Source organism: Choloepus didactylus, chromosome 18 (genome assembly GCF_015220235.1).
Source record: "Choloepus didactylus isolate mChoDid1 chromosome 18, mChoDid1.pri, whole genome shotgun sequence".
Classification (NCBI taxonomy): Eukaryota; Metazoa; Chordata; class Mammalia; order Pilosa; family Megalonychidae; genus Choloepus; species Choloepus didactylus.
Window position 1 is genome coordinate 58,223,343 of NC_051324.1, and position 26,823 is coordinate 58,250,165.

Here is a 26,823-nt window from a genome sequence, read left to right on the forward strand (position 1 = left end):
ATGCCTTAAGATTAAAATTTATAATTACGTCTGTGCACCAAGCTCCCATGGGAGAGAGAAGAAAGTCACAATGCAGATGTTTAAGAAAAGCATAAAACCAAGGTGGAAGGGGATGGGGTGGCAATGTGAGGGAAAAAAACATCTCCATTATACATGTTCTAAGACACTTGTTAAAATTTTTAGTAGACATCGAAAATAAAGAAGATGAATAATGTTTATTATTCATTATTTATTATTCATAAGGGAGAAATAGGTTAGAAACAACGGCCATAATTCTGGTTAGCAAGCAGAGTTTGAAACCTGCCATTATAATAGTAAATTATCTCAATAGTAAAGTATCTGAACTTGAGCTATAAATCATAAAGGTGGATAAAAAGTATTAGTATAGCAGAGTAGTTAAGAATGTGGCTTCAAATGTTGGCTTTTCTCATGTTCAAGCTGTGTGACCTTGGGCAAGTTAATTAACATCTCTCATCTGTAAAATGGTGACAATAAAAGTAACTACCCCATAGGATTTAGTGAGAATTAAATAAGTTAATGTATGAAAAGTGCTTATAACAGTGCCTAGTACGGTACTCAATAGTGATAATGTTTAACTTTACCCAAGCCCTGTGTTTCTGGGAAACAGTGAAGTTTAAGAAATACACCCCACCTTTGTATTCTGGAAAATGACTTACACATATGACTTAGATTAAGATTCATGCATGACCCCTTGTTTACCTATGACATAGCCAGACACAGACCGTCCAAATCCCCATTTTTTTGCCTCAAAAATGATTAGCTGCACTACTTGTCCCCACTGATCATTTGGAACAAAACACTTGTTAATCTAACTTTGGTTAAGCTTCTCTTCTTCCTCCAGACCCCAGAACTTAAAGGGTGCCTCCCAGAAAATATGCTTCAGCCCAAAATATTCTCAGATCTACTATCTGATCTCATCGACCTTTCATCCTATGTCCCTACACCCTGTTCATTCTTCTCTATAAAAGAAAAACTTTTTTGCCTAACTCTTGAGATGCTTGCTGATCTTACGGTCAAGGCATTCTACCTAATGAAACTGTCCCTCCCTGTCCCTTTTCCCCTTTGTAATAATCCTTTTGAATAAAGCCTCTCCTTACCAAGTCCAGAAGAGTTTTTATTTAACAATAGAAATTCATACTGTTATATAATTTATTTAATTATAAATAATTAAAGGGACTTTCAAAAGCAAATAGAAAACAAAGATCTCAGTTTTACTTGTTATCTTCTTATGCTTACCACTCACCTCGGAAATTCTTTAAACTATCTATCAACCGATTTTGATATACCTTTCCATCAGCTGTAAGAGAAGACATAATTGATGTCATAGAGAAAATTACGTAGCCATTCATAACAACAGCACATAGACTATTCCTTATAAAGATAATAATCTTACATGATTTGCATTAAAGATTTATCCAATTTCTCCTGCACAACATCCTTCTCATCCGTGGCTTTAAAGTGAAGGGGTAGAGAAAGTTCTAAATTTACCCATTTTACTAGGCTGAAACTTTTTCTCTCTCTAACTTGGCCCTTTTTTCCTACTGTTATTATTTGACTTCCTCTCCTTTCCCCTCTTCTTTCTCCTTATGCATCAAGGACTCTCAGATATTCTAAGGTTAACATCCTAAATTAAAATTTTAATGGGGGTTTTTAGAATCTTAATTCACTTATGAAGTTTGTATACTCAAGCCCCACCCCCTACAATAGGCTCCATGAGGGTAAAGACTTTTTTCTTTAATTCCATCACCCAAGAAGCATTCAATACATATATGTCAAATAAATATTAATGATTCCCCTTCTCCCCCAACAATACATGCACTCAATCCAAGCTCCCTTGAAGACCCAAAGAGTATCCGAAATGCTCACAAGTAATTGGCAGAGTTTTCAGCAGCTCCCAGCATTCCTTCAGTGTGAGTTCTATCCCCATGTTTTCCAAAACACCTCTTACTTCATTAGCACTAACCTTATTTCCTTCAAAAAGATGAAAATAATGACTGATGAAAATTTAAGAGTGAGGAATGATTCTAAATTATCAATAATGTCATCCAAGCTTAATTGCAGGATTAAAAGGAGGATTAGTCAAAATGCTGAGCCAAGATTCTAAAGGGATGTCAGAAACAAAACTCATGCTCAGAATTCCAGAGAGAAAAATACTTTTTGAATGCTCTAGTAACAATGGGATAAATAAACACTCTGGAATGCAGGTTGTATAAAGCCCTAGGAGGACTATTGTATAATGATTATATAAATAATTCTGTGAGAAGATAGCATCTATCTATCTATCTGTCTGTCTATCTATCTATCTATCTATTGCTGAAAAAAGCTTCATTGTTTAAGGTTGGTTCACAGCCATATTACTTTTTTTTTTTTTTAATTCAGTTTTATTGAAATATATTCACAAACCATACAGTCATCCATGGTATACAATCAACTGTTCACAGTATGATCATATAGTTATGCGTTCATCACCACAATCTATTTCTGAACATTTTCCTTACATCAGAAAGAATCATATTACTTTTTATTTGCCTGTGTAATGTACGATTTATAAAGAAATTTATGCCAATGTTTTCTCTCACCCAGTATTCTGGCAACATAGATTTTTGGCTGTTTAAACAATGGAAAAGTGATGTGCATTACTGGAAAAAAGTCCAGGCAATACAGGATATTTTACCAAGATACAGTGTTTTTGATCAAAAGTATAAAATCCAAAACTAATCTGTATCACTGGATAAAAGATACCATCAATATACTAAAAGAATTAACAAGTCAATGATGGTAAGATAGGAATAAAATATTTAAGAGTACAACAGAAGAAACATTAGAATATTGCTATTAATACCTATTTTTCCCTATAGCCTCTTACTCACCTGTAAATGGCTTTAGATTTTTCATGAGGGCATTCATCTTAACCTTCCTGCCATCTGTAAGACAAGGTACAAATGAGAACAGCCATAATGACTCACACTCAGAAAACATGCTGTAAAAACCTTAAGTTTTGGAACAAAACACTAAAATTCAGAAGTTTACCCTGATTTGTTCTATAAATGTTTCCATTTTCATTCCCACTTGAGAATGGAATCAAAGAATGAAGTTCTAAATCTGATAAATATATAGCACAGAAGAATAAATTATAGCATAATATATCAAATTCCTTGACTTGCTTTCTACTTGGCCAGCTCCAATTTAGAAGCTGGGAATATCTTTATGTTTTACATTTTAAAGTAATGTATAGTATAATATCAATGTATTCACCAACCTAAAATATTGTAGCTGGCTATTTCCACATGTGACCTTTACTCAGTACTTTCTCCATGTTTCCAACTCCATGGCCACCAAGGGTTCCAATCTTTGATGATTCCCTTATTTTATTTGTGTACTTACTGGTTGAAAATTCTCATTTCCAGAGCCACATCACACAGACCCTTAAGGATACCATTCACATTATGTTCCATGTGGCCTTGCTTACCACTTTTATGTGAGGCCGTATTATTTGGTGCAAAGAGCAAAGTTTTGAAGTTATATAGAGACCTGGGTTCAAATCAGCACTCTGATCCTTAGCAGTCATGTGGCCTAGGACAAATCAGTTAATCTCAGTGACTGAGACTCAATCTGCACATTAGAGAAAGTAGAATAACAACTGTGTCCAGTTAGTTTGGTCAAGCATGTAACGGGTCTGATTTTTACTGTGAGGGTATTTCACAGATAGATTTGCATCTATAATCAGTTGATTACATTTATGGCTGATTGCATCTACAATCAACAAAGGAGAATGCCCTCAGCAATGTGGGGAGCCCCCTCATCCAGTCAGTTGAAGACCTTAAAAGTCAGAACTGAAGATTTCAGACATCAGAAATAACAATTTCTGCTTTGATTCAGCCAACCAGTTGCCCCTGAGGAACTTGGACTCAACTTCAAAATGACCTTTATCAGAGTTTTCAGCTTGAGGCCTGCCCTATGGAGTTTGGACTTGCCAGACTTTAGAATCACCTTTATTGGAGCTTCTAGCTTTTAGACTGTCCTATGGATTTGGTTCTGTTTCTCTGGAGAATCCTTACTAATACAACAACCTACTTTGCAGAGTTGTTTTGAGAACTACTGATAACATATGTCAAGTGACAAATATTGCTCTTGGCATATAGTTGGCATTTAATACTTGATAACTTTTATCTCTGATTATCTCAATAGAGGTGATTAGCTTATATGACTAGGCATGTGACATCAAGAGAATAAGAGAAAGAGGATTTGTCAGTTGCCTAGTTTGGCTATTTAATTAGTACACAATTGAGTTCTTGTTAATTAAATTTTCTTAATATTATTTTGTGCCAACAGTCTTGCAAGATATGTGTTTAAATGAGTAAGACTGACCTAATTTATATTAATAAACATTTCCATTGATAAGATATACTAAATAAAGCAAGACTATTGTGCTAGTTTGGTTGTATTATGTCCCACCAAAAGCCATATTCTTTAATGCAATCTTGTGGAGGCAGACTTACTAGTGTTGATTAGGTTGGAATCCTTTGGGTGTTTCCATGGAGATGTGACTCAGTCAACTGTGAGTGAACCATTTGATTGGATTATTTCCATGGAGGTATAAGCGCCGCCCATTTAGGGTGGGTCTTGATTTAATCACTAGAGTTCTATAAAAGTGCTCACAAACAGAAAGACCTCAGAGCAACTGAGAGGCACATTTTGGAGAGCAGCTCAGAGAGATATTTTGGAGACAGCAGCTGAAAACAGACTTTTGCTGACACTTTGGGGATGCCAGCCCAGTGTTTGCTCTGGAGAAGCTAAGAGAGGACAAAATGCCCCAAACAGCTGTAACACAACCCAGGATCAGCAGATGCCATTCACGTGCCTTCCCACCTAACAGAGGTTTTCTGGACACCACTGGCCTTCCTTTGGTGAAAGTATGTTCATGTTAATGTCTTAATTTGGACATTTCCATGACCTTCAGATTATAAATTTGGAACCAAATAAACCCCCTTTATAAAAGCCAATCCATTTCTGGTGTTTTGCATAATGGCAGCATTAGCAAACCAGAACTACTATTCATAAAATTCTGAATCTGTGTGCTTTGGATCAGAAAGAAGAGGGGTAGGTGTGATACATTTTTACAGTGCAGTGAGAATCTTAGAGAATTGGCTTTTAAATCAGTATGTATCATTCACAATCTTAGACCCACACACTACATTGTAATACCCAGGAAACCATGTTGGTTCAGGACAGAAGGATATGTTCTCTATTTCTTTTTCATAGGATTTTGGAAAAAAACCTGACTTTTTATATAATCAAAACAACATGCTTTAAAATGTTAACTTCGTATTATTGTCCCCTAGCTGAGAGGTGGGGATGACATGATTTAAAAGCATTTTTTTCCTGCTAGTTAGCTAACTAGCATCTATTCCTGTTTAGTAACAGTGCTTCCCCCTTTTTTTTTTTTTTTGAGGTATGACCTCTCACCCTCTATGTGTAGTCTTGTGGGGAATGGAAATCAAACTGCCTGCCCTATCCTGGCCAATTGGGCATGTGATTCACTAGGCTTGACCACCTCTAAGAGTGAGATGTAAGGACGATTCCTTCCAGCTTCATTGCCTTGATGAAACTGTTAATTAATTCTTTTTTTTTTTTAATATTCATTTTATTGAGATATATTCACATACCACACAGTCATATAAAACAAATCATACATTTGATTGTTCACAGTACTGTTACATAGTTGTACATTCATCACCAAAATCAATCCCCAATACCCTCATTAACACACACACAAAAATAACCAGAATAATAATTAAAGTGAAAAAGTGTGCTTCAGGTTTTAAAGCAGGGAAGGATAGTGAGGCATTTACCTTGGGTGTTAATTAATTCTTGTTGCCTGGACCCTCGATGCTGCCTTGGTTGTGCCCTTTCCCATCCTTGTTTTTCAGCTGCTTCTTTGATACTGTGAACCATTCCATGGCCTTGCAAAGATCTGCCTTTGTGCTTAAACTGGCCAGAGTTTGTTTCTTTTGCCTGAGTCAAAGAACCCTAGCTGATACAGACACTCATGCTGTTAACCAAGAAGAACCTTTGATATTCTCTTTTGGTTGGGCCTTTTTAAGCCAAGTGAGGAAAACACTATTTTTCTAAATTTTCTGAGCTAGCTATAGGTTCAGGTGTCATGGAACATGTAAGCTGACACATGTGGGTTGTCTTAACTATACCAGCCAATCTACAGAAAATGGGAACCATGAAATGGGAGACAGCTCTAGGTTCGCTTGCAGAGGCTTATTTTTAGTGCTGACAACTTAGCTTCCTCCCCATTGGGTATTAATGGAAAAGATTCTGATTTAAGGTTTGACTCCAAGGGTTCTCTCTCTGGGTCAGACTCAGTCTAGTCTGCGATCCAGTTCCTCAGGAAGCAGTTCAACTTTGTCTCAATTGCTCATGATAGCAAGCAGCTTTAAATAGTTTCAACCAGCAAAAGGATTTTTCTTGGTCCTTTATTAAGCAATCTCTATTAACCTTTAATTTAATTTTGTTATTTTATTTTAATTACTATTTTATAATTTATCCTTAAATTTATTTTTCTCTTTTTAAAATTTATTTTATTGCTTTAAAATGTATCAGTTTAAGGTAGACATCCTCGTGGAAGGTCAAAAGGCTAGAATTTTCTTCTTTCAATTCACCCTTCCTCTATTAGTTCCTTAGAGCTAAGAAAACCCAGTCCAAGGATACATTTTCCTCCTTGCTGTTGGTTTTCAATTCTTCTCCACAAGGGTAGAATATACCAGCTATGTCTTTCAACCCTGACTTCTTCATTTATATGTATGTATGTATGTATCTATCTATCTATCCATCTAATATTATTATTATATACAGTGGAGCTTCTTCATGTATTTAATTTATAAACTAATTTCAGAATCTAATCTTAAATAAAACTCCATTATCTCATTTATTCCACACAACTATAAACAAATCTATTATTTATTTATTATGGCTGAGGCTTCACATCAAAATAGAATGGAGTAAACCATTCTCCATTGTAGGCAAGCAGGAATACTTTTGAAATCTCCATCAGCATCTGTTTTCTATTAAGGATTTATTAGAATTTGCATATTGTCTCTCCTCTATGTTTCTTTCACTATTCTGGTTAAACTTTATGGTGATCTAAGCAACTTTCTCCTTGACTCTAATTTTTAAATTTCTCTAATTTAATTTTCCTTTGACATATTCCTTCATTTCATTTCCCTGTTTGTTTCATAGGTCTGTTAATTTCTTTAATGGGGTCTTGGCAAAGAGTTTAGCCTTGTAGGTGGGACTTACTGCGTAAGAGATCACTGATTTCTGATTTAAACATTAATAATCTGAGATAGTAAATTTTTCCATATGAATACATTTGGAAGTTTTATTAGAGGAGCTCAGAGTTGCCCTGAAGGCACAATGATAAGCTCACCATCATCTGACAGGTGGTTCCGCAGGTCCTCAATCTCCTCATCCTCCAGCTCATAACCGATATTTTCCAGGATGTTTTCCATTTTAGACACATTATACTTCCCACCTTAGGAAAGAAGGAAGTGATTAAAAAATAGGAAATGATATCTAATACTGAAAAATACTGGTTATATTTATGTATCAATTACAATGGGATGGAAAAAACCCACTGCACAATAATAATAAAACAAATTAGAATGTTCAGGGCTATATAGAGACTTATTGTGAAAGCCATAAATCTTATATGCTCTGCCAATTTTGTTTCATGGGATCCTTTCTATAGTTTACAGGAAAGGTATATTTAGAAGAAATATAATTATATATTACATAAATTATATACTTTTATTGATATATAGTGTGTAAATTATATTTTATTTATATATTAATTATATATTGTTTTTCTGTATATTATAAATTGCACATTTTGTTAGATGAACCTGATGAATTATGTTAGATAATAACTAGAGTTCTGGATAGTAAATAAAATTTAAAACTTTTTCAGTGTCAGAAAACTATAAATTATCACATTAGATATAGTTGCATCTGAAGTAGTACTATAGGCTAATGGGAAAATAAGATCAATAATCTAATTATTGTATAATGATAAGATCTTTTAAAAGTTAAGGTAAAGCCTACATATCATAGTTTTACTTGCTTTCTTATTTGGAGTTTCACTTACCAGGAAAAGATTTTATACAGTCAAGAAATACATTTTTCTCCACTTTTCCATCACCTGTAAAATAAAGCAAACTTAGGATCAAAGAAGTTATGTGAGAGTCAAAAAGAGCATAGGAAGAGCATAATTTCATACTTTAAAGATCTTTCTTTTAAATTTATACTCCTACATTTTCCATACCCACATATCTCTTCATTAATAAGACCAAAAATAAGACATGGGAAAGTTCTTGATGTGGACAGTCTATCTTCTACACTGAAACAGACACACCTTTTCACCACTGAGTTCTCCCTTTCAGTCTCTCTACTACTTGCCAATTCAGCCTCTTTTTCTCTTTGCCCTGCTTGATCTTTATTTACCTCAGGGTAATGATACTTTTAACAACAGGGCCCAGGTCTGAAGATATCATAGCCTCTCAAACTATAAAACTAAGTGTCAAAGGCACAATTTCTTTACAATTGAAGGTTGATCTTTTTTCTTTTCGATTTTTATAGAAAATCAGATGGGTCCATTTTTATAATGTTTTCACATTCAGGTCCACATTAGCACAGAGATACATAACATAGTAGAGTAGAAAATACCTACTGGTAATCGGCAACAATTTCAGCAGCTCCCAGAGTTCCCTACTTGTGAGTTCTATCCCCATGCTTCCCAGTACTTTTTGTAGATCTTTGGCTTCAACTTTTCCTCCTTGTAAAAGATGGGAATGGTTACAAGTGAGAATTGCCTACTGATTCCAGATGATGAAAAGTATCTAAATGCGTACAGCATTATCTAAAGCTTTCAAATGAAGACCCAGGAAATGGAAGTATTTCTTTAATGCTAAATAAAATACTTATATAAGTGCTCTTAATGACTACAGAGGGTTGACGTAGAAAGGAGGTCCAGTGATATAAATTTTGACAGGCAGCTAACTAATCTAAATCAAATTATGATTAGATAAAACCTGTGATACTCTTTTGCTTTGCCTGAATTATGATACTGATTATCTCATTAACCACATTATTTGGTTTTATCTTAACATTTACTGGGTTGCAGTAGGTGCTAAATAACTATTTTGAATGAATAAACAGATGTGTCGCCTAATTTAATTATGGTGAAATGAATGTCAAAATTAAAAAAAAAGGTTTAAGGGAATATAGAACTTGTTATACAGATACAGCACCACAACATTTCTGCTAAAACATAAATAATCCAATGTAATCTTTATGTCATTGGATCCAAATATTTAATCATTAAAAAAGTAGAGGTTAATACATTGATGATAGAATAAGAAAATATGCTATTAAATATGTGAGTATGAAGTATTTTCACTTTAATTTTACATCTTCTCACAAAATATCTTGCTCACCTGTGAATTTCTTCACTTATTCTAGCAGATTATGAAAATCAGCCATCCCAGAAGCTAAAAAATAAGCCACAATTCAGACAGACACCATTGTGCATTGATTCAGAAAGATTGCTAACTAGAGCACAGGAATTAATTTCTCTTTATGATTTGTTGTTGAATTATATCCTAACAACATACACAGATGAGAAGAAAACAGAGAAAAGGACTTTTTAAAAATTTTAACTGTTAATTTCATTATCCATTCTCCCATTTCTTTTAAGATCTCAACCTCTACACCTCATAGTTCATCTCCCTCCTCAGGTTTGTTCTCTTTACTTTACACTCTCTTACAGCACTAGGTCCTAGAAACAAGATTAAAAAGTTTTAGTTTGGAACTTTAAGCTCAACTATTATCCCATTTAACACTTTACCATATTAATATACTCCTGCTAGCTTAATCTATTGTATTTTTCCTAACAGATCTGTTCATTACATTCTCAAACAGTGTGAGTGTGTTTAAATGAAAAGAACATGTCTACTTATTCCGTGACCTATCCAGACATTCTACCTTGTAACTAGCATAAGGCTTTTTGCACATAGCAGTATTAAGCACTTTTAAAATTAAATGATGGATTGGACACATTACAATGGCAGAATTATCTCTCAAAACAGTACATATTTTCAGAATTGCAGAAGCAGTATATTTTAGGGCAAGAAAAAAACTAGAAACAATGTACATCATGGTATTTTCTTTAAAAATATGCTATTGATTATTATGGAATTCTGCTCTTCCTCTGGTGTAGTTTCTATTACACACTTTCCAAACATTCAGATAGCTGACTTGCACTTTGAGGGCTCTTGCTACACAGCACAAAAATAATTTCACATAAAACTTCCATAGAGTATGTTAGCACACAACTGGAGAGTCTTTGTTGAGAGCCTTGAATAGTGGCTAAACAAACATATCAATTCATTCATTCAATCTCTCATTTAATCAATGAATATTTACAGAATGTCAAAATATGTATGTATTGTGCTAGGGGCTGGGTGATACAAAGGTGAGGAACACAGACATGGTTCTATCTTCCCGGAGCTTTCATTTATTACTGATTTTACTAAACCTAGTATGAGAAGAAAATTTTGACCATTCTTTCCACTTTCTCTATCCAAACATGCTTCCAGACATCTTTTCGTAAAAAATATTTTATTCAATATCAAAGGTATAAGAGTTAATCATGTATATAATAAACATAATGCAAATCATTGAGGGAAATAGAGCACTATTTATTTGATCTCAGTCTATAAATACTCATCTTTGCTCCACAGATACTTAGAGAAGAAATCTCTAGCCTGAGGATTTAACTGAATAGCTTCTCACCTCTGAATTTTTAATTAGGGATCTGAGTCTGGGTTTCAGTTATTTAAAATATTTTTTTTCTCAGAAAAAAGTATAGTTTGATTAATTCATTAGCTGGGGCAATTTTTCAAAACATTTTTTACTATCCACAAATATTTCCTCTCCTTCTTGGAAACCTCACTAAAATGATAGGAAAAGAATAATAAATGCATACACACATAAAGACAAAATATGTGGGAGAAGAGATACAGTGAACAAGGGGTGCACAGATATTTATAGAAAGTAGGAGAACTGGTGGTAACTAATTTGTCAGAGATGAAGAAACTATAACATGAAAGCCTATTAAGAGGTTACTAATGAAAAGTGTGGCAATTTACACTGAAGAACCCTTAATGGTTAAAGATGTGGAGGGTACTGGGGTAAGGTACAGGTAGAACACAGGGAAAGTGGTTGGAAGTCTGTATACAGGGGAAAACAAACAACTCTCTCACATCTTGCCAGTTACTACCTCTTCTTTCATTCCCATTTCCTCCATACTCCACACCACCACTGTCCTCACTCCCAAGCCCCTAACAATCAGAAGTTTGTTCTATGGCAATATTGAAGCAGAGAGACTCTGGACCATGGGATACTAGGCACAGCAAATGTTAGGGAAGGGGATGAAAATGATTGATCAAGTGAATGTTTATAAACCAAAGTGGCATCCCCAGCCAACTTCCCCAACTACTCTGAGAGCACCAGTAACAAAGTGTGTATTCCTCAGGTAGGTAATTGGAAGATTTTTCTCTCGAGTGTCCACATGGCCCTCAGAGAAAAGACCTCTGATACTGACATTTGGATATTCTTCCACAAAAGTCTAGGTCCCTACCTTATCATTTTACTAAGAAACCCACCAGCTGGCTAGCCCCATCCATATATACAGAAACTTCAATAGGTATTTAATGCCACTATCTTAGTGATGAATAGCATCCAGGCAAAGTTCACCAGATATTTGAGGAAAGCTTCCAAAATGAAAGAGAGATCTAAATAAACAAATATATAAACACAAACAAAGAACATAGAAGGAGCAATGGCAATGCAAGTAGGACAAGAAAAAATCAAATAACACCCCACAGAAAATAGAGAAGATATTGGGTAAAACATAGGAATATGATGTTTTCAAAGGCAAATAATCAAATAGCAAAGTTAGTTTCTGGAAAGAAAACTACAATAGCAAAAATTAAGTAGTTCAACAGGATGGGGTGGGGGTCAGATAAATTTGAGGAAGTCTTCCAGAAACATTGCCTTGGCAGTGAGCAGAGCAGAGGGAAAGTTAAGAAACAAAACAAAACAACAAAAAACAAAACAATGGAAAATGTGTGGCATGGGGATGGTTTGCACAGATTTTCATTTTCATTTCCTGGGGGATTCAGTAAACTTCAGATCATGACTTTGGTTAAAAGTGGTCTCAGACAGATCATAAATTCAAGTGAATAGGAAGAAAAAGTAAATTCTCTTTGAAGGGATGCACCTTCATCTCAGGCCTCAAAGAGTCCTCATAAGTAATTTTTCAAAGACATTGAACTGTATACATTAAAAAACCTCTAAGAGACAGGGAAACAAGGACACCTAACTGAGAATCAGAAAAATCAGAGAGAGAAAAACAGAACAAAAAGCAATTTACTTATTGGAACTATGAAACAGAGAATATAAAATTACTAAGCAAAATTGAAAATATCTGCAGGGACAAGAAAACTAAAATAAATAAATAAATAAATAAATAAATAAATAAATAAATAAATAAATAAAATCATTTATCATATTTGAAAGTAAACTAAATAGAATTTCTAGAAATTAGGAATACAAAGCAAAATACAAAAAGAATATAAACAATAAAATCAAGAGGTCAGGGGATGAGTGCAATAGTGTGCTAGATAGAGCTGAAGAGTTAGTGTACTGGAAGCCATGTTAGATGAAATCAATCCAGAATGGAGCACAGAGTGGAAAATTATGGAAAATAATGAAGAGAGGTTAAGTGCCATGGAGGATAGCGCAAAAAGATTTAACATACATTTAATTGGAGTTCCCGAAGGAAAAAAATGTATGAGAGACAATATTAAAAGAAGAGATAATGGCTGAGAACATGTTCCAGATCTGATGAAAGATTCATATTGTCAGGCTCAAAAACTTCATCCCATGGAGGATAAATGAAAAATCCATTCCTATCCTCCATTTTATAGTGAAATATCAGAACCAAACACAAATGTCTTTAAGAGCAACCAAAAAACAAACAAAAAAGGTCAGATTACCCTGAAAGGATTCACACAATAGATAAGATTCACAGCCGACTTCTCATTAGTAACGGAAAGCTGAAGATAGTGGAATAATATCTTCAATGTGCTGAAAGAAAATGTCTACCTAGAATTCTAAATCCAGAGAAGCAAGAGTAAATTAAAGATATTTTTAGACCAAAAAAAAAAAAAAATTTGCCCACTAGCAGATCCTCAATAACGGAAATTATTTCAGGCAGAAGAAAAGTGATTTCCAATGGAAGGTCTGAGATGCAAGAAAGAATGAAGAGAAAAGAAGAGGCAATATGTGGGTAAATCTGAGGGAATATTGGCTTTATAAAATATTAATACTGACACTATTTTGCTGAGTTAAAAGGAAACAAGATTGCATTAAAAGACATGGACAGGGATTCAAACATATTTACACAGCGATGTTCACAGTGGCATTATTCACAATTGCCAAAAGATGGAAACAACCCAAGCGTCCATCTATTGACGAATGGATAAACAAAATGTGGTGTATATGTACAACAGAATATTATTCAGCCATCAAAAGGAATGGAGTTCCGATACATGCGACAACCTGGATGAAGCTTGAGAACATCATGTTGAGCGAAATCAACCAGACCAGACACAAAAGTCAAATATTGTATATTATCACTGATATGAAATAATTAGAATAAGAAAATTCATAAAGTAAGACTCTAGAATATAGATTACCAGGGGACAAGGTGGGAATAGGAAATGGGAAGTTAAGGCTTAAAATATATAGGGTTCTTTTTTTTTTATTATTATTCATTTTATTGAGACATATTCACATACCACGCAGTCATACAAAACAAATCGTACATTTGATTGTTCACAGTACCATTACGTAGTTGTACATTCATTACCAAAATCAATCCCCGACACCCTCATTACCACACACACAAAAATAACCAGAATAATAATTAAAGTGAAAAGGAGCAACTAAAGTAATAAAGAACACTGGGCGTCCTTGTCTGTTTGTTTGTTTCCTTCCCCCACCTTTCCACTCATCCATCCACAAACTAGACAAAGTGGAGTCTGATCCCTATGCCCCCCCCCCAATCCCACTGTCCCCCCTCATAAGCCACATTTTTATACAATTGTCTTCAAGATTCATGGGTTCTGGGTTGTAGTTTGATAGATTCAGGTATCCACCACCAGCTACCCCAATTCATTAGAACCTAAGAAGGGTTGTCTATATTGTGCGTCAGAGTGCCCACCAGAGTGACCTCTCAGCTCCTTTTGGAATCTCTCTGCCACTGAAGCTTATTTCATTTCCTTTCACATCCCCCTTTTGCTCAAGAAGATGTTCTCCATCCCACAATGCCGGGTCTACATTCCTCCCCGGGAGTCATATTCCACGTTGCCAGGGAGATTCACTCCCCTGGGTGTCTGATCCCACGTAGGGGAGAGGGCAGTGATTTCACCTTTCAAGTTGGCTTAGCTAGAGAGAGAGGGCCACATCTGAGCAACAAAGAGGCATTCGGAAGGAGGCTCTTAGGCACAATTATAGGGAGGCCTAGCCTCTCCTTTGCAGCAACCGTCTTCCCAAGGGCAAATTCCGTGGTAGAGGGCTCAATCCATCAAACCACCAATCCCCTATGTCTGTGGGTATGTTAGCAACCATCGAGGTAGGGCAGGCCAATACCCCTGCATTCTCCACCAGGTCCTCAAGGAGGCTCTGCATATTTTTTTCCTTGTTTTTTTTCTTTTTTTTTAACTTTTTTTTTCTAAATCAACTGTATGAAAAATAAAAAAAAAATAAAAAAAATAAAAAAAACATACAATAAAAGAACATTTCAAAGAGACCATAACAAGGGAGTAAGAAAAAGACAACTAACCTAAGATAACTACTTTACTTCCAACATTTTCTTACTCTACTCCAAGAAAGTTACCTAATATAGCAACATTTCTGTGAACTTGGTCCTACTATACCCATCAGAAATTAACAGACCATAGTCATTCCTGGGCATTCCCAGAACATTAAATTTACCCATGACAGCTTATCTGTTCTTCTTGGATTATTGTTCCCCCTTCCTTAATTGCTCTCTATTGCTAGTTCCCCTACATTCTACATTATAAACCATTCGTTTTACATTTTTCAAAGTTCACATTAGTGGTAGCATATAATATTTCTCTTTTTGTGCCTGGCTTATTTCGCTCAGCATTATGTCTTCAAGATTCATCCATGTTGTCATATGTTTCACAACATCGTTCCTTCTTACTGCCGTGTAGTATTCCATCGTGTGTATATACCACATTTTATTTATCCACTCATCTGTTGAAGGACATTTGGGTTGTTTCCATCTCTTGGCAATTGTGAATAATGCTGCTATGAACATTGGCGTGCAGATGTTCGTGTCACTGCTCTCCGATCTTCCAGGTATATACCGAGAAGTGCAATCGCTGGATTGAAGGGTATCTCTATATCTAGTTTTCTAAGGAACTGCCAGACTGACTTCCAGAGTGGCTGAACCATTATACAGTCCCACCAACAATGAATAAGAGTTCCAATTTCTCCACATTCCCTCCAGCATTTGTAGTTTCCTGTTTGTTTAATGGCAGCCATTCTAATCGGTGTGAGATGGTATCTCATTGTGGTCTTAATTTGCATCTCTCTAATAGCTAGTGAAGCTGAACATTTTTTCATGTGTTTCTTGGCCATTTGTATTTCCTCTTCAGAGAACTGTCTTTTCATATCTTTTGCCCACTTTATAATTGGGCTGTCTGTATTATTATTTTTTTTTTAAATTCAGTTTTATTGAAATATATTCACAAACCATACAGTCATCCATGATATACAATCAACTGTTCACAGTATGATCATATAGTTATGCGTTCATCACCACAATCTATTTCTGAACATTTTCCTTACATCAGAAAGAATCAGAATAAGAATAAAAAATAAAAGTGAAAAGAGAATACCCAAACCATCCCCCCATCCCACCCTATTTGTCATTTAGTTTTTACTCCCTTTTTTCTACTGATTTTTTTTCAATTTTTTAACTTTGTTTATCAAAAAATTAAAAACAAACAGGCAAACAACAACCAAAAAAAACCCCACAACATTTCAAACAAAGCAATGGATTAAGGAAAACAAATAACCTAAAATAACTACTTTGCTTCCAATATGTTCCTACCATACCCCAAGAAAATTAATAAACCATGTCCAAACAGAGGAGTAAGAAAAACAAATAATCTAAAATAACTAGATTGCTTCCAACATGTTCCTACCATACCCCAAGAAAATTAACAACCCCTAAGAAAACAAAGGAATAAGAGAAAAAAAAAACCTAAAATAACTCTATTGCTTCCAACATGATCTTACTATATCGAAGAAAGTTTACAAACCATAATCATTCCTGAGCATTCCCATAACATTGAGATTACCCTCCATAGTTTATCTGTTCTTATTAGATTATCATTCCCCCTCCACTAATTGGTATCTCTAGGTCCCCTACATTCTACAGTATAAAACATTGTACATTTTTCACAGAATTCACATTAGTGGTAACATACAATATCTCTCTTTTTGTGCCTGGCTTATTTTGCTCAGCATTATGTCTTTTATTTTTTTATTTTTTTTTTAATCTTCATTTTATTGAGATATATTCATATACCACACAGTCATACAAAACAAATCGTACATTCGATTGTTCACAGTACCATTACATAGTTGTACATTCATCACCCAAATCAATCCCTGACACCTTCATTAGCACACACACAAGAATAACAAGAATAATAATTAGAGTGAAAAAGAGCAATTGAAGTAAAAAAGAACACTGGGTACCTTTGTCTGTTTGTTTCCTTCCCCTATTTTTCTACTCATCCATCCATAAACTAGACAAAGTGGAGTGTGGTCCTTATGGCTTTCCCAATCCCCTTGTCACCCCTCATAAGCTACATTTTTCTACAACTGTCTTCGAGATTCATGGGTTCTGGGTTGTAGTTTGATAGTTTCAGGTATCCACCACCAGCTACCCCAATTCTTTAGAACCTAAAAAGGGTTGTCTAAAGTGTGCGTAAGAGTGCCCACCAGAGTGACCTCTCGGCTCCTTTTGGATTCTCTCTGCCACTGAAGCTTGTTTCATTTCCTTTCACATCCCCCTTTTGCTCAAGAAGATGTTCTCCGTCCCACGATGCCAGGTCTACATTCCTCCCCGGGAGTCATGTTCCACGTTGCCAGGGAGATTCACTCCCCTGGGTGTCTGATCCCACGTAGGGGGGAGGGCAGTGATTTCACCTTTCAAGTTGGCTTAGCTAGAGAGACAGGGCCACATCTGAGCAACAAAGAGGCATTCGGGAGGAGGCTCTTAGGCACAACCATAGGGAGGCCTAGCCTCTCCTTTGCAGCAACCGTCTTCCCAAGGGTAAAACCTGTGGTAGAGGGCTCAACCCATCAAACCACCAGTCCCCTATGTCTGTGGTCATGTTAGCAACCATGGAGGTGGGGTAGGCGAATACCCCTGCATTCTCCATAGGCTCCTCAAGGGGGCACTGCATCGTTTTTTTTTTTCCTTTTTTTTTTTTTTTTTAACTTTCCCTTCTTTTTTAAATCAACTGTATGAAAAAAAAGTTAAAAAGAAAACAAATATACAATAACAATAAAAGAACATTTCAAAGAGACCATAACAAGGGAGTAAGAAAAAGACAACTAACCTAAGATAACTGCTTAACTTCCAACATGTTCCTACTTTACCCCAAGAAAGTTACATAATATAGCAACATTTCTGTGAACTTGTTCCTACTATATCCATCAGAAATTAACAGACCATAGTCATTCCTGGGCATCCCCAGAACGTTAAATAGCTTATCTGTTCTTCTTGGATTATTGTTCCCCCTTCCTTAATTGCTCTCTACTGCTAGTTCCCCTACATTCTACATTATAAACCATTTGTTTTACATTTTTCAAAGTTCACATTAGTGGTAGCATATAATATTTCTCTTTTTGTGCCTGGCTTATTTCGCTCAGCATTATGTCTTCAAGGTTCATCCATGTTGTCATATGTTTCACGAGATCGTTCCTTCTTACTGCCGCGTAGTATTCCATCGTGTGTATATACCACATTTTATTTATCCACTCATCTGTTGAAGGACATTTGGGTTGTTTCCATCTCTTGGCAATTGTGAATAATGCTGCTATGAACATTGGCGTGCAGATATCTGTTCGTGTCACTGCTTTCCGACCTTCCGGGTATATACCGAGAAGTGCAATCGCTGGATCGAATGGTAACTCTATATCTACTTTTCTAAGGAACTGCCAGACTGACTTCCAGAGTGGCTGAACCATTATACAGTCCCACCAACAATGAATAAGAGTTCCAATTTCTCCACATCCCCTCCAGCATTTGTAGTTTCCTGTTTGTTTAATGGCAGCCATTCTAACCGGTGTTAGATGGTATCTCATTGTGGTCTTCATTTTCATCTCTCTAATAGCTAGTGAAGCTGAACATTTTTTCATGTGTTTCTTGGCCATTTGTATTTCCTCTTCAGAGAACTGTCTTTTCATATCTTTTGCCCATTTTATAATTGGGCCGACTGTACTATTGTCATTGAGTTGTAGGATTTCTTTGTATATGCAAGATATCAGTCTTTTGTCAGATACATGGTTTCCAAAGATTTTTTCCCATTGAGTTGGCTGCCTCTTTACCTTTTTGAGAAATTCCTTTGAGGTGCAGAAACTTCTAAGCTTGAGGAGTTCCCATTTATCTATTTTCTCTTTTGTTGCTTGTGCTTTGGGTGTAAAGTCTAGGAAGTGGCCGCCTAATACAAGGTCTTGAAGATGTTTTCCTACATTATCTTCTAGGAGTTTTATGGTACTTTCTTTTATATTGAGATCTTTGGTCCATTTTGAGTTAATTTTTGTGTAGGGGGTGAGGTAGGGGTCCTCTTTCATTCTTTTGGATATGGATATCCAACTCTCCCAGCCCCATTTGTTGAAAAGATCATTATGACTCACTTCAGTGACTTTGGAGGCCTTATCAAAGATCAGTCGGCCATAGATCTGAGGGTCTATCTCCGAATTCTCAATTCGATTCCATTGATCTATATGTCTATCTTTGTGCCAGTACCATGCTGTTTTGGCAACTGTGGCTTTATAATAAGCTTGAAAGTCAAGGAGTGTAAGTCCTCCCACTTCGTTTTTCTTTTTTAGAGTGTCTTTAGCAATTCGAGGCATCTTCCCTTTCCAAATAAATTTGATAACTAGCTTTTCCAAGTCTGCAAAGTAGGTTGTTGGAATTTTGATTGGGATTGCATTGAATCTGTAGATGAGTTTGGGTAGAATTGACATCTTAATGACATTTAGCCTTCCTATCCATGAACATGGAACATTTTTCCATCTTTTAAGGTCCCCTTCTATTTCTTTTAGTAGAGTTATGTAGTTTTCTTTGTATAGGTCTTTTACATCTTTGGTTAAGTTTATTCCTAGGTACTTGATTTTTTTAGTTGCTATTGAAAACGGTATCTTTTTCTTGAGTGTCTCTTCAGTTTGTTCATTTCTAGCATATAGAAACATTACTGACTTATGTGCATTAATCTTGTATCCCGCTACTTTGCTAAATTTGTTTATTAGCTCTAGTAGCTGTATCGTCGATTTCTCAGGGTTTTCTAGATATAAGATCATATCATCTGCAAACAATGACAGTTTTACTTCTTCTTTTCCAATTTGGATGCCTTTTATTTTTTTGTCTTGCCGGATTGCCCTGGCTAGCACTTCCAGCACAATGTTGAATAACAGTGGTGACAGCGGGCATCCTTGTCTTGTTCCTGATCTTAGAGGGAAGGCTTTCAGTCTCTCACCATTGAGTACTATGCTGGCTGTGGGTTTTTCATATATGCTCTTTATCATGTTGAGGAAGTTTCCTTCAATTCCTACCTTTTGAAGTGTTTTTATCAAAAAGGGATGTTGGATTTTGTCAAATGCTTTTTCAGCATCTATTGAGATGATCAATTGATTTTTCCCTTTTGACTTGTTAATGTGTTGTAATACATTGATTGATTTTCTTATGTTGAACCATCCTTGCATGCCTGGAATGAACCCCACTTGGTCATGGTGTATGATTTTTTTAATGTGTCTTTGGATTCGATTTGCAAGTATTTTGTTGAGGATTTTTGCATCTATATTCATTAGGGAGATTGGCCGGTAGTTTTCCTTTTTTGTAGCATCTTTGCCTGGTTTTGGTATTAGATTGATGTTAGCTTCATAAAATGAGTTAGGTAGTGTTCCATTTTCTTCAGTGTTTTGAAAGAGTTTAAGTAAGATTGGTGTCAGTTCTTTCTGGAAAGTTTGGTAGAATTCCCCTGTGAAGCCATCTGGCCCTGGGCATTTATTTGTGGGAAGATTTTTGATGACTGATTGGATCTCTTTGCTTGTGATGGGTTGGTTGAGGTCTTCTATTTCTTCTCTGGTCAGTCTAGGTTGTTCATATGTTTCCAGGAAATTGTCCATTTCTTCTACATTATCCAGTTTGTTGCCATACAGTTGTTCATAATGTCCTCTTATAATTTTTTTAATTTCTTCAGGATCTGCAGTTATGTCACCTTTTTCATTCATTATTTTGTTTATATGGGTCTTCTCTCTTTTTGATTTTGTCAGTCTAGCTAGGGGCTTGTCAATCTTGTTGATCTTCTCAAAGAACCAACTTTTGGTGATAGTTACCCTCTCTATTGTTTTTTTGTTCTCTATGTCATTTATTTCTGCTTTAATCCTTGTTATTTCTTTTCTTGTACTTGGTTTAGGATTGGTTTGCTGTTCATTTTCTAGCGTCTTCAGTTGATCCATTAGTTCTTTGATTTTGGCTCTTTCTTCCTTTTTAATATATGCGTTTAGTGCTATAAATTTCCCCCTTAGCACTGCTTTTGCTGCATCCCATAGGTTTTGGTATGTTGTGTTCTCATTTTCATTCGTCTCTATATATTTAGCAATTTCTCTTGCTATTTCTTCTTTAACCCACTGATTGTTTAGGAGTGTGTTGTTTAACCTCCAGGTATTTGTGAATTTTCTAAGTCTCTGATGGTTATTGACTTCTAATTGTATTCCATTGTGGTCAGAGAATGTGCTTTGAATAATTTCAATCTTTTTAAATTTATTGAGGCTTGTTTTATGTCCCAGCATACGATCTATTCTGGAGAAAGTTCCGTGAGCACTAGAAAAGTACGTGTATCCTGGTGATTTGGGATGTAATGTCCTGTATATGTCTGTTAAATCTAATTCATTTATCAGATTGTTTAGGTTTTCAATTTCCTTATTGGTCTTCTGTCTGGTTGATGTATCTATAGGAGAGAGTGATGTGTTGAAGTCTCCCACAATTATTGTGGAAACATCAATTGCTTCCTTTAGTTTTGCCAGTGTTTCTCTCATGTATTTTGTGGCACCTTGATTGGGTGCATAGACATTTACGATTGTTATTTCTTCTTGCTGAATTGCCCCTTTTATTAGTATGTAGTGGCCTTCTTTGTCTCTCAAAACATCCCTGCATTTGAAGTCTATTTATCTGAGATTAATATTGCTACACCTGCTTTCTTTTGGCTGTAGCTTGCATGAAATATTTTTTTCCATCCTTTCACTTTCAGTTTCTTTGTGTCCCTGGGTCTAAGATGAGTCTCTTGTATGCAACATATTGATGGTTCATTTTTTTTGATCCATTCTGCGAATCTATATCTTTTAATTGGGGAGTTTAATCCATTTACATTCAACGTTATAACCGTGAAGGCATTTCTTGAATCAGCCATCTCATCCTTTGGTTTATGTTTGTCATATTTTTCCCCTCTGTCTATTAATATCCTTTATTGAACCCATACCGAATCTCTGTAGTACTGAACCTTTCTCCAAGTCTCTCTGTCCTTTCTTTGTTTCTCTGTCTGTAGGGCTCCCTTTAGTATCTCCAGTAGGGCAGGTCTCTTGTTAGCAAATTCTCTCAGCATTTGTTTGTCTGTGAAAAATTTAAGCTCTCCCTCAAATTTGAAGGAGAGCTTTGCTGGATAAAGTATTCTTGGCTGGAAATTTTTCTCACTCAGAATTTTAAATATATCGTGCCACTGCCTTCTCACCTCCATGGTGGCTGCTGAGTAGTCACTACTTAGTCTTATGCTGTTTCCTTTGTATGTGGTGAATTGCTTTTCTCTTGCTGCTTTCAGAACTTGCTCCTTCTCTTCTGTTTGACAGTGTGATCAGTATATGTCTCGGAGTGGGTTTATTTGGATTTATTCTATTTGGAGTTTGCTGAGCATTTATGATTTGTGTATTTTTGTTGTTTAGAAGATTTGGGAAGTTTTCCCCAACAATTTCTTTGAATACTCTTCCTAGACCTTTACCCTTTTCTTCCCCTTCTGGGACACCAATGAGTCTTATATTCAGACATTTCATATTATCTATCATATCCCTGAGGTCCATTTCGATTTTTTCAATTTTTTTCCCCATTCTTTCTTTTATGCTTTCATTTTCCATTCTGTCATCTTCCAGGTCACTGATTCGTTGTTCAACTTCCTCTAGTCTTGTACTATGAGTGTCCAGAATGTTTTTAATTTGGTCAACAGTTTCTTTAATTTCCATACGATCATCCATTTTTTTATTTAGTCTTACAATGTCTTCTTTATGCTCTTCTAGGGTCTTCTTGATTTCCTTTGTATCCCATACTATGGTCTCATTGTTCATCTTTAGTTCTTTGAGTAGCTGCTCTAGGTGCTGTGTCTCTTCTGGTCTTTTGATTTGGGTGCTTGGGCTTGGGTTATCCATAACATCTGGTTTTTTCATATGCTTTATAATTTTCTGTTGTTTTTGGCCTCGTGGCATTTGCTGAACTTGATAGGGTTCTTTTAGAATTTGTAGACCAATTGAAGTCCTTATCTCTAATTTATCAGATCTACAGCTTCGTGGAGTACACTTTCTCTAACTAACCAGCAGGTGGCGTCCATGAGCCACCTGTTCTCCACAAGCCAGTTCTCCCCTGCTTAGCCTTTTTGGTGAGTGGGGGAGTGAGTCTTGTGGGGTCCAATTGGTGTACCAAGCTTGCGTGTGTAGTTGGTGTTGCCTGCCCTGTATGTGGGGCGTGTTTCTGGGCAGTCAGGGAGGCGGGGTGGCCCTAACAATCAAATCTTCCTGGTGATCCTATAGTTTTAAAGCTGCTGCAATAGTCTAATCCTTCAGTTCAGTCCTGCCACAGTTTGTCTCTGCCACTGACCCACAAGTCCTTGGTATTGGCGTATGGCTCCTGAGACTTGCAAGTGGGCCCCTCTTCCAGGCCGTGCACCCCGGGTCCTCTGTTGAGGGATGACTGTGCTATGTCACAGGTGAGTGCCGTCCCCCCAGGGCAGTTCTGGGCTGAAGAGCTGTGTAGGGAGGCTCCCAGCCTGCTGAAATGATGGCTGAATGGGGCTTTGTTAATTCACACCGCTCCACCTTCCCAACTCTGGGACAATCAGCTGAGGTTGCAGGGAAGGCTAATGTCCACGCCCAGGTTTGTGGTATGTGCCTGTTATTTGAAGCGCTTCCGTCACACTGGGTTGTCTGGGGCAGCTCTGGGCTATGGGGCTGGCGATGGGCAGGAGTGTTTCCTGTCCACCAGGATGATGGCTGTGAGAGGACACCCCCCTTTTCTTGGGAAGTTGTGGTGTTTAGTGAATTTTCTCAGCCACTGGATTATTGCCTTTTGTCTCAGAGCTCTCTTAGTTCTGCTCTTGACTTGACCTGCCCAAACTGCAAGTCTTTGAAGCTTTTTGTATTGGGCTTCTTAGAGTAATTGTTTTAGAAAAAGAAAAAAGGATTAAAAAAAAAAAAAGGGCCCTCCTCAGAGATCTAATGGGTTATTGAAATGCTAAGAGACAAAGGAACCAGGGCCATTAAGGAGAGGTCCACAGGGCAGAGAGATCAACTTTTCTTCGAGATTTGCATATGCACCTCAGGGCCTGAGCTCTGCCCTTCCCCTTTCTATGTTCACCAGAACTCCAAAAATCCTCCGCTTTTATTTTGGAGTTTTTTGTGTTGTTTTTTTTTCTATGCCTGTCTCCTCTCTGCTGGGCTGGCTGCTCTCAGATTCTCTGGTGTCTGGTCTCAGTCTATCTATGGTTGGAGTTTGGATCAGTAGAAGAGTTTCCGATAAGGGCTGCCACTGCAGTTCTCCCTTCTCCTTCCCGGAGCTGACAGCCCCTCCTCCCACGGGACTGAGCCTGGCAGGGAGGGGCGCGGGTCCCCTGGCCGCAAAAACTTACAGATTTCGCTGATCTCAGCAGTTCCACGTTTTCATGAGTGTTGTATGAAGTATGCCCAAAGTCAGATTGCTCTGCGGTGTCCAGTCCACGCAGTTCCTGGCTTTATACCTACTTTCCTGGAGGAGTAACTAAAACATACAGCTCACCAGTCCGCCATCTTGCCCCACCTCTAATTTTCATTATTAAAGTAGTTATTAATTTCAAAATATAAAAGGTTTTCCAACAATCTATTTTAATTTATTTATTTCAAGTATTTAATTTAATTAATTTCTTGCTTGATTGTAATGTGGTCATAAAACATGATGTCCATCATTTCAGTCCTTTAAATCTTATTGAGACTTGCTTGTGATTTATCATATGGTCAGAATGTTTTGGGTTTTTTTGCAATATACTCAGCACTTTTTAAATATATATTTTCTGAAGTTGTTGAGTTTGATGTTCTTTTTATGCCCATTAAGTTTGTTTGTGTTATTCAAATAAATCTCTATCCCTTACTGTTTATTTCTTTGTCTGCTTACTTCTTTAATTACTAAGAGGAGTATATTAAAATCTCCTGTGTTTTTTTATAATCCTCCTTATAATTGAATCATATTGTGTTTTATATATTTTGAGGCTATATAAGTTACTAATTTTTAAAAATTTTTGTGTCTTTCAGGTGAATTTAATTTTTGCCAAGTAACCTATTTATATCTGAATGTGTTTTGCCTTAAAGTCTGTTTTTCTGATTTAAAATAGTTATACAAGCTTTCTTCTGGTTAATATTTGTTAAGTATGTCCTTTTCTATCATTTTACTTTCAGCCTTTCTCTGCCCTTATGATTTGATATATATTTTCTAAATAGAATGTAGTTAGAATTTTTAAAAATCTAGGTCAACGATGTTTGTTTTGAACTGGAGCCCTTAGACCATTTGCAATTCATGTAATTACTGATATACTTCGGACTAAGTCCATTATTTTATACATTCTATTTGTCCTATTTGGTCAACGTTTCTTTTTCTCTCCTTTCTTTACTTCTTTTTTTTTTTTAATCTTCATTTTATTGAGATATATTCACATACCACGCAGTCATACAAAACAAATCGTACATTCGATTCTTCACAGTACCACCACACAGCTGTACATTCATCACCTAAATCAATCCCTGATACCTTCATTAGCACACACACAAAAATAATAAGAATAATAATTAAAGTGAAAAACAGCAATTGAATTAAAAAAGAACACTGGGTAACTTTGTCTGTTTGTTTGTTTGTTTCCTTCCCCTATTTTTCTACTCATCCATCTATAAACTAGACAAAGTGGAGTGTGGTCCTTATGGTTTTCCCAATCCCATTGTCACTCCTAATAAGCTACATTTTTATACAATTGTCTTCGAGATTCATGGGTTCTGGGTTGTAGTTTGATAGTTTCAGGTATCCACCACCAGCTACCCCAATTCTTTAGAACCTAAAAAGGGTTGTCTAAAGTGTGCATAAGAGTGCACACCAGAGTGACCTCTCGGCTACTTTTGGACTCTCTCTGCTACTGAAGCTTATTTCATTTCCTTTCACATCCCCCTTTTGCTCAAGAAGATGTTCTCCATCCCACGATGCCAGGTCTACATTCCTCCCCGGGAGTCATATTCCACGTTGCCAGGGAGATTCGCTCCCCTGGGTGTCTGATCCCACGTAGGGGGGGAGGGCAGTGATTTCACCTTTCAAGTTGGCTTAGCTAGAGAGAGAGGGCCACATCTGAGCAACAAAGAGGCATTCGGGAGGAGGCTCTTAGGCATAATTATAGGGAGGCCTAGCCTCTCCTTTGCAGCAACCGTCTTCCCAAGGGTAAAACCTACGGTAGAGGGCTCAACCTCTTAACTTCTTTTGTGTTACCTTTTTATTATTCCATTTTTCCCCTCTACTGGTTAAGAAATAACACACTATTTATGTTTTTTAAATGTTTGTCCTGTTACAACCTGCTTATAACTTATTTTGTCAAAAATCTCACTAAATCAATACCTTACCCTCCTCCTGGATAATATAAGACATGCAAAATGAATGTACCACAGTCACCACCATCCATTACGAAAACATTTCCATTCTCCAAAATAAGAACCCTATATATTTGAGGAGGCAGGGCAAGATGGTGGATTGGTGAGGTGTATGTTTTAGTTACTCCTCCAGGGAAGTAGGTACAAAGCCAGGAACTGCGTGGACTGGACACCACAGAGCAATCTGACTTTGGGCATACTTCATACAACACTCATGAAAACGTGGAACTGCTGAGATCAGCAAAATCTGTAAGTTTTTGTGGCCAGGGGACCCACACCCCTCCCTGCCAGGCTCAGTCCCTTGGGAGGAGGGGCTGTCAGCTCCGGAAAGGAGAAGGGAGAACTGCAGTGGCAGCCCTTATCGGAAACTCATTCTACTGATTCAAACTCCAACCACAGATAGACTGAGACCAGACACCAGAGAATCTG

General features: G+C 36.6%; 1 protein-coding gene across 1 annotated transcript in view; it reads right to left on the minus strand.

Moving 5' to 3' along the window:
- The window catches only part of LOC119514796, a 42,313-nt gene that overhangs the window by 2,594 nt on the left and 12,896 nt on the right, over positions 1–26,823 (minus strand). The window contains exons 3-8 of the mRNA XM_037810520.1: positions 8,759–8,863; positions 8,177–8,230; positions 7,460–7,564; positions 2,892–2,945; positions 1,888–1,992; positions 1,265–1,318 (exon numbers count right to left, since the gene is read on the minus strand). Of these exons, the coding sequence (XP_037666448.1) occupies positions 1,265–1,318; positions 1,888–1,992; positions 2,892–2,945; positions 7,460–7,564; positions 8,177–8,230; positions 8,759–8,863 (477 nt within the window). The remainder of the gene's footprint in view (positions 1–1,264; positions 1,319–1,887; positions 1,993–2,891; positions 2,946–7,459; positions 7,565–8,176; positions 8,231–8,758; positions 8,864–26,823) is intronic.